Below are 14792 nucleotides of genomic sequence, written 5' to 3'. Positions count from 1 at the left end.
GCAATGATATTGGTCGTTTATTACATGATTTGATGAGAAAACTAAAAACGATGATCGAAACATAGTTGTGTAATTATAATTGATTCAATAAAATATACATGACTAAAAATGTCATATCGCTGTGCATAGAAGATTAAAATTGAAAATTTTTCAAAACCAAACAAATCCTTAGAAATTGACACATATTTCATCAAAACAAAAATCTAATTGAAGTTTTTATACTTAAGTAGTGTTTGCAAATAATTAAACAAAGTAATTATGGATGTTTTCTTTATAAATTTACAAAACTTCACAAAAAAAATATATGTCGTAATTCACTTTTTTTTTTTAATTTGCAAAAATAACCAAAAATAATGTAAAAAGAGTATATTAATCATTCTCTCCAAACAAAATTCCTGACACATTGTTAGGTGTAATTTAGTTGGGTTTTAATTTTAAAAAAACACATGTATACATACCAACCAAACTATTAACTTTTGCTAATCTTCATTAACACTAATATAAAATCAATAACTACAATTAGTTGGTCAACAAATGTAAAGGATAATTTCATCAACAATAAATGTATGTAAAATCCACCTAAATTCAATCATATAATCATTTGAGAAGCAAATATATTGATATAATCTATAAAGTGAATGGGACAACTCTTATCAATTTATAAATAAAAATAATAAATTTTATGAATCATACATGAAATTTCAAGAATTTAGAAACAATCCGGTTTATGTTATATATTTACTTCATATTAAAAATTGTAAAAAGAAAAATATATAATTATATATATTCAAAATTCATTGAGTAGGTCTATTGTGAGACGGTCTCACGAATCTTTATCTGTGAGACGGGTCAATCTTACCGATATTCACAATAAAAGTAATACTCTTAGCATAAAAAATAATATTTTTTCATGAATGACTCAAATAAGATATATGTCTTACAAAATACGATCCATGAGATCGTCTCACACAAGTTTTTGTCAAATTTATGAACATGATTCAAGTAGACTGAACGGCGTCATATTTAGAAAATAATAAAAATAAAAATATTTGAAGTTCGATTCTCGTGAAACAAATAAATATTATGACAAGGATTATATTTGTGAAAATATGATGTCATGTGGGCCACCAATAAAACCAGCCCAGTTTCACTGAGTCAAAATACACAATCAATCCCAGCCGTTGATCTGTGTGCATATGTTCATCTAATCTTATCAACTACTTTGTTTGGACAACAGTTATAATCCTGCCGAAACAACGTGTTCTCAGAGAAAGAGAAAAGTAAAGAAATTTGTCATAAAAAAAAATGGCTCACATTTTTCCCTATTTATTTCCTTTCTTCGCTCATCTCTCGTAAAACGTATCTAATTGTATCCCTATAAATTTTCAATCGATCAATTTTTAGCCGTCTTGCATCTATTTTAGTTGTTTTATACAGCAAGAAATCGATTCTCCGAGACGGAAGATTGAGGTTTTATTTTTTAAAAAAAATTCGGTTAAGTTATGGGATTGGGAGATTTGGGAATTCTCGACGAAGGCGATGAAGGTGGAGGCGGCGAAGGAAAGGTGGCGGCGGCGGCGGCGGCGGCGGCGGCGGTGTCTTGTTCGATTTGCTTAGAGGCGGTGATGGATAACGGTGATAGATCTTGGGCTAAGCTTCAATGTGGTCATCAATTTCACCTAGGTGAGTGGTTTGTATTCCTGTTTGGTACGGTTTTTCTTCGAGGCCGATCCTTCCGCCTCATGAATTATGGTTTTACTTGGTTGAAATTGTGTTTTTATGTATAAAAAAAAAATTATCTTTGATTTTTTTCCTTGAATTTCTCGCTGCAGCTTTTGGGATTTAAGATCTGAAGTGTTAGATTTTTGTTCTAAAGAGATATTCTTTTTTTAAAAAATTTAGAAATGATTGGGAATTCACAACAATGATGGTAAAATTGTGGTTAGGGCGTCATTGCTTTTTAGAATTTGCTGCACGTGATTGCGATGCCACGGAAAGCTCCTATCCCGGCCCACCGTGGACAGATTAATTGCACGGATGTCCCGGAGAGTTTTGTACACTGTTACAACTTTACCACTTCGAATGAGGATCAGTAACATGTGTGATTGTGCACCTCGATGTGTGATCGATTCCATAATCCATACGAATTATTACAGTGTGTGACGACATAATCAATACTGGATTTTTAATACTACCAACAAATTCTGTTTGTATGGTATGTTACAGAAGGGTTTATTGTTCATAATAATGCATAGATTAAGCTTGGAAACGGTTTCCGTTAAAAGATACTCGATTAAATTATGATCGATGTCATTAATTTCCGCTAAAATAACTAACTTCTAAAATCAATTGGAATTTTTTGAAGATCTGAGCTGTCGACCGCATGCCAGAGAGCAAAATTTTGTCGTTATTTTTAACTACGTGTTGTTTTGACATGATCTATTTTATAACACATGGTGCGAGATGAGCTTGATTGTAATCGCAAAATTTATTGATGAGATACATATTGAATTTGACCTTGAATGAGGTTTGAAATTAAATGAATTGTGCGAGCCAGATTGAGCTCAACCATATCATACCCAAGCTTGATCCCAAGTTCAAAATTTCTTGACTTTAACATTTTTTAACGCTTAATGTGTAGCTCAACTATATCATACTCAAGCTTGTCATAGCACACCTCTCTTCTTTTCTAGTCAGATAAGAAAGAATTTCCTTATGTTCTTTTCCTGTATTATGTTTTGATTTGTACAGATTGCATTGGTTCGGCCTTCAACATTAAAGGAGCAATGCAATGTCCCAACTGTCGGAAAATCGAGAAAGGACAATGGCTTTATGCCAATGGTAGTCGTCCGATATCTGACTTTAACATGGAGGATTGGGCTCATGATGATGATCTATATGATCTAAGCTATTCTGAGATGGTAGTTGTACATAAACCTATCTTATATTTTTTTGTTAAGGCGTATTTTTGCATAGATGGAAGTTTCTGGATTTATAGTGTTACCGTTAAATACCTAAAATGGTTATTGGATAAATTCTTTCTAATGTATCTAGTATTTCGCTGTGGGCAGGGGTCCTGTTATTTATTGTTATCACACTGATTTTAGATTAACTCCATTCTTGCATCCAAATCCTATATTATGTAATTTATGTTGATTTATGTGTTATAACTCTTAAAGCTGATTAGGTATACAAATAAACGGGCTTGGGTTGATCAGATTTTATATTTTGATATCCTAAGACTTTTAAATTTATTTTGCAGTCATTTGGAGTTCACTGGTGTCCATTCAGTGGCTTAACAAGGCTCCCGACATCCTTTGAGTAAGGCTCATTCACCTTTATTTCACTGTATTTGTCTTCGTATTTGAAGTCCTACAGATAGTTGCACTGAGTTTCATTTCCTAGTAGTCGAGTGGATGATATAAGTGGGTATTATTTTTTGAATGAATTTTCATGTCATTTATTCCAACCTGCGTTGGGCATTTTGTCCTTGCTGCCTAATTATGGCATATATTGTTACCTCTTATATTATTTGTTTGGTATATGCATACGCTCTTTAAATACATACTTACTCTTTTTATAGGGTTGGGTTTATGTGAGATGACCAAACATCTAAAGTTCTTATGCGACAGTGTAACCATATTCTAAGAAGAAAGATTTATCCAATTAAATAATGTGTAATGCCCCAAGATTCAACTCAAGAAAATGTAGCAAACTACGCAAATATCTTCGCGGAAATTCAAGAAATTAGACAATGAAATACATATTGCACTTAATATTACTTGAAAGGGAGGTCGAAAGATTATTATTGAAGAAACAAATTGATCCCGATACTATGCTCTTGCAAAACAAAACTTGCCCCTGCTCCTACCCCTATTTCAACCTAGTATCTTCCTAAAACAAAAGCTACCCCATAAATATTCTCCCTCACACCTTTTATTACATCCTAAACTTCCTTATGGGCCTGATTTGGGCCCATAACATAATGACACATATATCACTGACCTCCCATACCTTTTTACAATATCTTATTTGAAACATGCAGTACGATCCGATCTCAGTTAAACTTTGCAGCATCTATAGTTCTAAATCTTCCGCCAGCTCAAGCAGCCAACCTCCTCCATCTTGAAACTTCTCCCTCTCCCAGGGATTACTACGAGCTTGAAATATTTTATCATGTTGGCATTATGGGTTCACTAGTTTTGTGAAGCTCTATGAACTTGAATAATTATTTGAACTGTTGCTAGCATTGAGTACTTTGGTTAAATCTACCTGAATTTTACTCCTGCCATAGCATGACATGCTATGTACTTAGAAACCAGACATTTTTCCACGGAGCTCTGATTTGGTTTGATTGAAATGGTTGCTTGAGGTCTGCAACCGTCGCCTTTTTTTTTGTTGAGGAGAATCAGGGAAACCTATTAGTCTAGGTCACGACTATGGATGCATTTTAGCATTTAATGTGAAATACTGAATGAAGTTCGATAGACCTTAATTATTTTTGGTGAAAAAAATATATTTAAGATTTCATGTGAAAAATATTCATCTAACAATGACTTGGATTTTTGTATTCTCTGCAGTGAAGGAGAATTTACGTCAAGTGCATGTAAGATTTTGTAACTCTTATCATAATAGTAAGGTTTACACCAACTTCCATTAACAAGAGTGCTTGCTGTTTGATAGATCATGATCTTCTTGGACATCATGCCATCTTTGGTGATCATACACCTCTCTCATCCTCAGCTCATCCGTGCCCATACATTGCATATTTTGGGCCCATACATCCATCTTCTGCATCAAACGGAAGTGTTTCTGATGGATCTAGTTTCAATCATCATTGGAGTGGCCATTCGGTTCCAAGTGAAGTCCCCAGTTCCTATGCTTTCCCTTCTATGGATAGTCGCTATCAAAGTTGGGACCATTTTTCTCCTTTTGGTGCAAGTAGCCGCATAGGTGCTGCAGATCAACCTTCAATTCCATCTGTGAATCTGAGAGCAGCTAGGCATACATCTGATGTCCCAAGACCTGGAATGCACCCCTTTGTCGTTGGTCATAGGTATGTAAATTGCTTCAAATTAGATTTTATCAAGATTTATTGGTTGTGCTCATTTTTTTAGTGTATAAATTTTCGATTTTCACGTGAAGTATGGGATCTATTATCTTTTCTCAGAAGGGTATTTTTCTCCTTTTTTTTATTATTGTGGTTTGTGAATTTCCTAGGTTATTTAATACTGACACATATTCCGGTAGTTCTGCTAGAGCTCCCAGCTCAGTTATGTCATCAATGCTTCCCCATTACCCTGGTGCTGTTGCTCGAAATCGTGATCGTGCCCCATCCCTTCAAGCATATTTTCAGCAATCCAATAGCAATCCAGCTGCACGAACTTCTCTTGGACGAAGATCCGGAAATAATAGAGGAGGTCTAGCTCAAGTTGCACCCATGAGCTCTTCATCAGATCAGTCAAGTGGCTTTTACTTCTTTTCATCTGGAAGAACATCCTTCCAAGAACCCGAAAGCACGCAGCATCAGGATCGATTCCGTCTTTGGGAGAGGGAACACCAACTTCCCTTCCCTTTGAACCCCACTGACCGTGATTCAATATGGGGGCCGTTCCACCCACCGGCTGGCGGATCTGAAACTGGAATCAGATCCAACGGTTACCGCCAGAGGTATGGATCCGAGAGGATGCCACCAAATCGGTCATAGGTTCCTTGCTATGATGTATTGAAAACTGTGACTGGATAATCTCTGTGTTTTGAGTAAAATCTATAACGGTTCGAGTCTGCCTATCCCGGTAGACGTGAAAAACTATTGCGTGGCCTTGAACTGATTGTGTTTTCTCCGTTTAGCAGCCACGAGCTGTGTGATGAACTGTGGTTTCCTCTCGCTCGTTGCCCTTCGGGGTAATAAGGCATGTTTAAAGAAAGCTTTGGGGTTTCATTTTTATTCATTTCTTGTGGTCTCTTACTGTGTCAACTTCTGATTCAGATATATATGAATTCTAAACAATCTATTTTGGCTCTTTTGTTTCGTGTGAAATTTTTCGATATCATGATAAACATGCACCGATATTTTTCAAATAAACTAGTTACTATGCACACGCGATGCGTGTATACATGATCTTTTTAATCATTATCGATAGACTAAAGTGAAATTTGACAAATTATGGAGGGACTAAATTGATATTTGAATTGTTGAAATAAAAATAAATAAAAATAAAAGTGTGTGTTGAAATTAAAAAAAAAACAAAAAACAAAAGTGCAATTTTAATATCATATAAAGATAAAATTGGCAGAAAAAGTTGGTGTCCTCTCTAGTTAGTTATTATCATGTCCTTATACTTAATAATATAGTATAGATATGAAGAGTTTAATTCTATCGTTGTGTGTGTATATATATATACAAATTCAATCTTGTTTTTTTTCTAATAAATAAAATATAGAAAAATCATCAATTTGAAAATAACAAAAATTATCATATTTAGATAAATATTTCAAATATATCAACATGTAACGAGTGAATTGCCTGCAAGTCTTCCAGCACACATTCAATGAATATTCTGAGGCCAAATATATTTTTATGTATATACAATGTTTCTATCTTTTTAAATATATACATACATTTATATGTATATATATACATATATATATATATATATATATATTAGCTACTGTCCACACGCAATAATTTTTTATAATTATCAAAGGACTAAAGTGAAATTTGATAAATTATCGAAAGACTAAAGTCTTATTTGAATTGTTGTAATTAAAAAAATAAAAAACAAAAGTATTTGTTGAAATTAAAAATAAAAATAAAAGTGTAATATTGGTATCACATAAGGACAAAATTGGAAGAACCAAAAACAGACCAAGACACTATTTTTGTCTCTATTATAGAGATTTTTGATAATAGTAACAGATACAGAGACACACATACAGTATCTGTCACGTTTTCCACCTATCAATAGGTTCACCAACATCTCAATCAGACGACGAGATCTCTAATTCGAGAACATGAGCTTACAATCTTCGCGCGTGTGTGTATACTTTTACTACTGAATTATATTGTAAAAAATTTAAAAAATTACGGTAGCAATTTTGTTGGAGTTGACTTTCTTCCAATCCAGGCCAGGTCAACGTTTTGTAAAGACATGCAGATTTCAACGATAACAATGGTTAATTTTCTTGACAAAAACTTGTGTGCAACAGTTTTACTGCTCGTATTTTGTGAGACGGATATCTTATTTTAGTTACTCATGAAAAAGTATTACTTTTTATGCTGATATTTTTTCATGCTAAGAGTATTATTTTTTATTGTGAATATCGGTAGATTTAACCCGTTTCACTAAGCTTATCGCAATTTTTTTTATACTAAAAATCGGTTTATCGAGTTTCGGTATTTCCCTAAACGACATTTGATTAACTGATTTTTAAAATAATTTTTTTCTTAACTTTACATATTTAAAGAATTTCATAGATTATAAATCTTTGCCTTGATTTTATTTTTGATTCACGTTGTATGTAATAATGTACTTAGATTAAAAATAATAATTTAAGAATATAAATACAATATTGAAATTTAAGAAATTATTTTTGTAAAATTTAAGTATTTATAACCTTTTGATTTTTTTTTAATCTTCTTTTAAATAATAAAATGTTTTTCGCGAAGTTAGACACGCAAACAATTACATGTTAACTTGCATTAAGTGAAAATAAAACAGACATTGTTTCGATTAAAAGATAATTTGATTTATTTATTAAATCAAAATATAATAATTCAATATCAAATAATTATGAAAACTTCAAAACGAAATTTTAAAAAATTATTATTATTTTGGCTTTTAGGTATACATTTATTTTCCTTTGATTTTTAGATAGGGGTGTCAATTTGGGTGGATTGGGTGTGTTGGTTCGGGTTGAGCAATAGTACTATACAAAAATTGCTCAACCCGAACTCAACCCGAACCTGAGCTAACCCGAAAACTCTCAATCCGAACTTGAACCCGATCAACCCGTATAACCTGATTTGAATTTTTTATAAAATTTTTTAAAATAAAATTTTAAAAAAATACTAATATTTTAATTTAAACACATAATAATAAAATCTTTCTCGTATATATGATTTAAATTCGAAAGTATAATTGTAGAAAAATAAAGTATATTTACTAATCAAATAAAAAATTGTTTAAAAAATATTCAAAATAAATATTAAAATATGAAAATTTATGATATAAATATACAATAAATATTTTTCAGACATACAATATAAAAATGTAGACAATATTTATCATTATATTTTTTTAAAAAATAAAATTTTCGGGTCAATCCAAAAATAAAAAATGTTCAAAATAAATATTAAATTATGAAAATTTATGATATAAATATACAATAAATAATTTTCAAACATGTAATATATAAAAATCTAGACGATATTTATTAATTATATTTTAAAAAAAAAATAAAATTTTCAGGCCAACCCGGGTTGACCTGAACGCAACCCAATCCGATCATTTGTTTCGGGTCAGCTATCGAGTTCAACCCGATCTTACTCGAAGCCGAAAATCTCAAATCCAAACTTAATTTTTTTCGAGTTGAACCGTGTCGGATTGGTGGATCGTATCTAATTTTGACATCCGTGTTTTTAGGTGATGAATCCTTACGAATAATTGAATCCTTACGAATAATAATAATATAACGAGCACGACTTTATCGAAAGTAAACGCTGACGGCTGACTAATTATAATCGCCAAATATATATATATAATATAAGACCAAGAACTTGGGCAAAAAGTGGGGATCATGCATGAAACCGGAAGTTACGGTTTACACAGTGGACAAAATTTTATTTTCAATATAAATATTAAAATTATTTAAATATTATATTCACAATGAAATATAAAATTGTATATGTCGAGCCTAAAAAATATAATATTATATTAAACTATTTTTTTTCCAAAAATAAACTCAATTTCTTATAAATTAAAATACCCTAATCATATAAAAAAAATATATTATTAATTTTATAACTTAATTTATAAATAATGAAATGAATACACCGTTATTGAATAACGTCAACTAAAGAATATCAAATGCATCTTATTTATTTACTGTGTATTTATATCAAACACATTAAATTTCAAAAAACTCCAATATTCCAACGATTCGAAATTCGGTGTGATTATTTCAATTGCAATATGAACAAGTAGAGCAGGTCTCTTGTGAGACGGTATCACAAATTTTTATCTGTGAGACGAGTCAAATCTATCGATATTCACAATAAAAAGTAATACTCTTAGCATAAAAAGTAATATTTTTTCATAGATGACCTAAATAAGATATCCGTCTCACAAAATACGATCCGTGAGACCGTTTCATATAAGTTTTTGCCAACAAGTACGATGACGGATTTAAATTTATTTCCTTTTAGTTATTAAACAATGAAAATTCATTTGAAATCCATCTCACCATCCAAAAATAATTGATATCAAAATTTTAAATATGTCCACAAGTCAAGCCCTTATTTAATTTCACGTCCTCTAATAAAATAATAAATTTAAAAAATAAAAGAATGTCAACGATCCCAATGCCGAGTTGCTCCAAAAAGTAGTAAAATAAATTTTCGGTGAAAAAAGTAGTATAATAAATCAAGTAATCAATAAAAATGTCATTTCGAAAATTTATCAAATCCCTTTCTAATTGTTATTTCACGGATATGATTTGTGGACTACAATTTTAAATCAACAAATATTATCTACAAAATTATAATTAAAATCTTCGCAAAATTAGCAACTATACTATTTATTATCCAATATTAGGAAGATATAATATTTATAATTAAAAATACTTTTGTTTGCTGAATATTTCAAATTAACAATCTGCCTCCTAAACTTTCAATACAATATTATTAATCCTTACTTTTTATACATACACACACAGTTTTGATGTGCAACACACTTATCGTACATACTTATTTGAGCACCGATTAGATGTCGCTCACATATTGTATGTGATTAAATACGAAAAAACAGCTAATCCAATAGGTGAATTATACATCATCGGTATTTAAGTAAATATGTACGATAACTGTGCACCATAATATATTATATCAATTAGTGAACTGGAAGGAAACATGGTTGATTAAACGCGTATTAGGTAAAATGCTGCGTGGACTTTGTTCAAATTTCCGTCTACTCTGTACTCTTAAAGGACAGTCGAGTAAATTAAACATGACCATTGAATATATATATTATATAGACAAATAAAAATTATAAAATAATATTATAAATATCTAATATTAAAATTACTAAATAATAACTTATAAAATCGCAGACAATTTTTTAAAGAGGAAACACCACTTAAATTTATAATCTAACATATAATTTTCATTTGGCAAAAAAAATTATTTCATGACATACAGTGGATAAATTTTGTTATATATATATAATTATAATTATAATTATAATTATAATTATCGTTTGATTCGTAAATTGAGATGTTAATTATTATTATAAATCTTCAGTTGAAATAAAATAAGAAGAATGAATGTTCTTAGGCACCAATCATCCGTGTCATGCAATTGAATTAGGTAAAAATTTGTGTGAGACAGTTTTACGGGTCGTATTTTGTGGGACAAATATCTTATTTGGATCATCCATTAAAAATTATTACTTTTTATAGTGAATATCGATATAGTTGACCCGTCTCACAAATAAAAATTCGTGAGACTATATCACAAAAGACCTATTCATTTAACTATTGCATGCGACGACTTTATCCCTCGTGTCCTATTTAAGATTGCGTCGTCCACTCTCCACTTTCCCCCCATCACGTCTCTCTCTATTTCAACCAACTTGCCACTGCTTCAATTTTGATCATTCTCACGTCATTTTTCTTTTCTTTTTTCTTTCCCGGCTTGATCTCACTATCAAGAAACAGCTTGCCCGATTTGTCTTTTTTCATTTTTCTAACATTGCATAAAAAATATTTATCTGCATTTTCATTGTTTTGTTCGATCAAGGACAGTGGGAAAATTCAATTTCTTGATTAATTTTCATTCATAGAATCTGATTTTCATACCAAAAACGTATAGAATGATGAATATATGTTGTAATTCAATGGCCAAGAATTTTGTTTTGATAGCATTGATTGTGATTATAATTAATACGAGTCGAAGTGAGGCATTCGGGACCTTTGGGCTTGATATACACCACAGATATTCTGAAACTGTGAAGGGATTTTTGGATTTAAATGGGTTGCCGGAGAAGGATAGCCTTGAGTACTTCGCAGCCATGGCCCACCGTGATCAGTTCTTCAAGACCCGCCACCTCCACCGCCGCAACCTGGCGGAAACAGATCCTCCGGCTACCCCTCTCACTTTCTCGTCGGGAAACTCTACTTACCGTATCAGCTCTCTGGGATTGTGAGTCATTTTAGCTCAATTTTTTGTTTTTTGTTTCTAAATTTTTATAGAGGGAATATTATATTATATTATATTATTAAACTTAAAATTAGATGAAATTCATAATTTTGACTATACACATTTGGCATGCCACGTCTGCTACACGGAAAATCCGATTATAAAAAAAATACAATATTTAGTTATATCCAATGTGCATGGTAATAAATTTCTTGTTTTCTATCCAGCAGAAACCAAATCTTTTTTCTCCCAAAATTTCCACTGAATTATCCCGAAATTTGAAGATTCGTCTTCTTTTCTCTTAAACAAGGTGCATATTACTAATACTAATGATCTTATGCGTATTTTGTTTGCAGCTTGCACTATGCAATTGTTGCTGTGGGTAACCCGAAAGTGAGCTTTATCGTAGCACTCGACACCGGAAGCGACCTCTTCTGGTTGCCATGTGAGTGTACTCGTTGTGCACGTTCCTGGAACTCGACCAACGGACCGGTACGACGACTACTAAAACTACTGCTCCATCACATAATTCAGTATTAGAATATGTATATATATATAATCAATATAAGCATTTATGTGATCATGTGTTACGAGCTATTTGGCTGGTTATCAGGCCTTGAGCTCCATCTAGCACTTGTGGCAATCTAAATGATTTTAAAGAATTTTGGCTACATCATTACTGCTACCTGTGGCACTTGGTGCTGTAGAGCCATTTTGTTTTCTTGTTTGGGATTCATATGTGACTATTTCTGCGGTCAATTATTGACTAATCTCTGCTGAAACAGGTTCGTCTAAACCAATATAGTCTAAATGCATCATCAAGTAGCGAGGTCGTGCCGTGTAACAGCCCTTCGTGCGGACTGAACAGAGGGTGCTTGCTTAATCTCAACGCTTGCGCCTATAAAGAGGAATATCTTTCGAGCAACACGTCTTCTGCCGGTATATTGGTAGATGATGTGTTGCATTTGGCTACGGCCGACGGTGCTCGACTACCCGTTCAAGCCCCAATCACATTAGGGTAGGTGTTTGATTTCACTCCAGAAAAATTTTAGCTCATTATTTTCTCTATACATATCAAGAACTTTATGCCTAATATTCTTACATTAATGGAGCCTTTTATTTCATTTTGTTGTATTCTCAGATGTGGAATAATTCAAACCGGTGATTTCTTGGAAAACGCAGCTCCTAATGGTCTATTCGGGCTTGGAATGGACAGTGTATCTGTTCCAAGCACTTTAGCCAGCAAAGGGATTACGTCAAATTCTTTTTCCATGTGTTTCAGCCCAGATGGACTTGGAAGAATCGAATTTGGTGATAAAGGGAGTTCGGATCAGAAAACAACTCCATTCAATCTTCAACGATTACAGTAATTAAGAACTGGGTGATTGATATTCATTGAATGAAAGTATTCCCCCACTCTTATGCAACTTGATTGTTTTCCCATTTTTCTTCCAGCCCGACTTACAACGTCACCGTGACACAATTAACCGTGGGGAAACAGGTCGTCGATGTCGAGTTCTCAGCAATTTTTGATACAGGCACCTCGTTTACATACCTTAATGACCCCGCATACTCAGCTATAGCAGATAGCGTATGTTAGATTACTTTTATCATTTTATTTACGAAATATCTCATAATTTGCAAGTGTGATGTTTTCTTCTTTTTCTAGTTTAATTCTCAGATAACCGATGAACCACGCTACGTCCCACAAACCAAGCTTATTTTCGACTATTGTTATCAACTTAGGTTCGATTCAGCAGCAATGCTCAGTTAATTTATCAAATCCTTTGTATTTTCTTGCTAGCGCCTCTGATTAATTTGTACATGTTGCCCTGCAGTGCAACACAAAATAGCTACCTCTATCCGAGGTTGAACTTGACCATGAAAGGTGGAAACCCGTTCTACATTACCGCACCAACGATTGTGATTCCCACCAGGGTGAGGCTCGTTTTGTCTAGTCATTCCTGCATACAAGTTATAAATTTCATTCTCTCAAGCCGTTTATTGTGTGCAGGTGGGCGGGCATGCTTTCTGTTTGGCTATGGTCAAAAGTGAGAATGTTAATATCATCGGACGTGAGTATCGTCGCGATTATGTGTTACTTTGCTTGCTTTGTTTAGATTTTTCTCTATGGCTAATTATATTGTTGTGTCCAGAGAATTTCATGAGTGGATACCGCATAACCTTTGATCGTGAGAATATGGTTCTGGGTTGGAAAGAAGCAAACTGTAAGTAATTCATTTCTTCTTACCCTTTTCTAGCTACTGGCCTCTCGCATAAACATATATACTAAGTTTGAGGTATGTTTTAGGTTATGATTCAAGAAACAACGGATCACCCACCGTACCAGTAAACAATGGCAACTCAACTAACACGCCGCCGCCGCCTTCTCTCTTGGAGCCTCAACCTAGGCCTAACAGAACTCGTTCCTCTTCACCGCCACCGCCACCGCCACCGCCACCGCCGCCGCCACCGAGGTTGTTGTTTGGTAGCAGTAACACGGGCCCGAGCTCAAGTTCTTTCATGGACAAATTCCTTCTGGCCATATTTTCCCTTGTTTTCCATCACTTTTTCATTGTTTCTTGATGGAATTCTTTCATTCATTGTATACCTGAGAATAGATGATGTGTGATTTAGAAATGGTTTTATAGTTTGGATGTTTATCAATTATTATATTTTGCTTTGTTTGGCTGAAATAAACAGTGATTTAAATTTAATCTAGTGGTAACTCGAAAAAATAAATATTATTTATTATCATAAATATATACTATTATATTAAGTGTGAGGGTCTTAGAATAACTACTTTTGAGAACACCAATATACTTAATTCCATAATTATCCTTATTACTCTACTAAAAACATTTTCAAGTTACTCCATATTTTAAATATAAAAAAATCAAAACAAAACTTCCCTTTTAAATCGAGTAATTTTTCTAAATCGAAAATAATTTCGTATTAATTATTTAGTATTATTTAATCAAATTAAAAATAATAATAGCACATGCAATGCATGTGCATCTTTTACTAGTATAAATTACGTTTGAGAAATATAGATATTTCTTATCTTGTGAAATCTAAAAAAAATCCTTTGTATAATAGCAAGACATTTAAGTTAAAGTACGATTTATTTATAATATTGGAGTCACACTTTTGTCATGGACTATATAAAAATAAGTAAAACAATAAATGCTCGATTGTAAGAACTAATTTTTTAAAATAAATTTTCTATAATATTTTTGTCCTTCAAACAATGCATCAGTATCATGCATTAGAAAAATGAAAATTAATCATTTTCACCAATGGATTTTTTTTTTAAAATGAATCACACGTATATAATGCTCATCTATCAGTATTAAGAAATAATATATTAAGCACT

At 32.4% G+C, this 14792-nt stretch overlaps 2 protein-coding genes across 4 annotated transcripts; both read left to right on the top strand.

Moving 5' to 3' along the window:
• Positions 1-1230: 1230 nt before the first annotated feature.
• Positions 1231-5951, top strand: LOC142505137 (E3 ubiquitin-protein ligase RFI2-like). Of its 3 annotated transcripts, none has more exons than XM_075617985.1 (6): positions 1231-1683; positions 2752-2921; positions 3263-3321; positions 4581-4606; positions 4684-5056; positions 5260-5951. In XM_075617985.1, the coding sequence occupies exons 1-6, from the start codon at positions 1503-1505 to the stop codon at positions 5705-5707; spliced, it is 1257 nt and encodes a 418-aa protein (XP_075474100.1). In that variant the 5' UTR covers positions 1231-1502; the 3' UTR covers positions 5708-5951. The 3 variants fall into 3 exon arrangements, with proteins under 3 accessions (XP_075474100.1, XP_075474097.1, XP_075474099.1); XM_075617982.1 differs by having other exon boundaries at positions 5221-5951; XM_075617984.1 differs by having other exon boundaries at positions 1233-1683; positions 5251-5951.
• A 4842-nt stretch (positions 5952-10793) lies between these two features.
• Positions 10794-14128, top strand: LOC142505353 (aspartyl protease family protein 1-like). Its single transcript, XM_075618312.1, has 10 exons — positions 10794-11419; positions 11773-11908; positions 12202-12434; positions 12558-12782; positions 12872-13007; positions 13086-13162; positions 13255-13354; positions 13431-13491; positions 13573-13644; positions 13728-14128. Exons 1-10 carry the CDS (start codon positions 11091-11093, stop codon positions 14000-14002), a joined length of 1644 nt encoding a protein of 547 aa, XP_075474427.1. The 5' UTR covers positions 10794-11090; the 3' UTR covers positions 14003-14128.
• The last annotated feature ends 664 nt before the right edge of the window (positions 14129-14792 follow it).

This window comes from Primulina tabacum, chromosome 10, assembly GCF_025594145.1.
Source record: "Primulina tabacum isolate GXHZ01 chromosome 10, ASM2559414v2, whole genome shotgun sequence".
Classification (NCBI taxonomy): Eukaryota; Viridiplantae; Streptophyta; class Magnoliopsida; order Lamiales; family Gesneriaceae; genus Primulina; species Primulina tabacum.
Note: the sequence above shows the minus strand (reverse complement) of the source record. Positions and strands in the feature narration are given on the sequence as shown.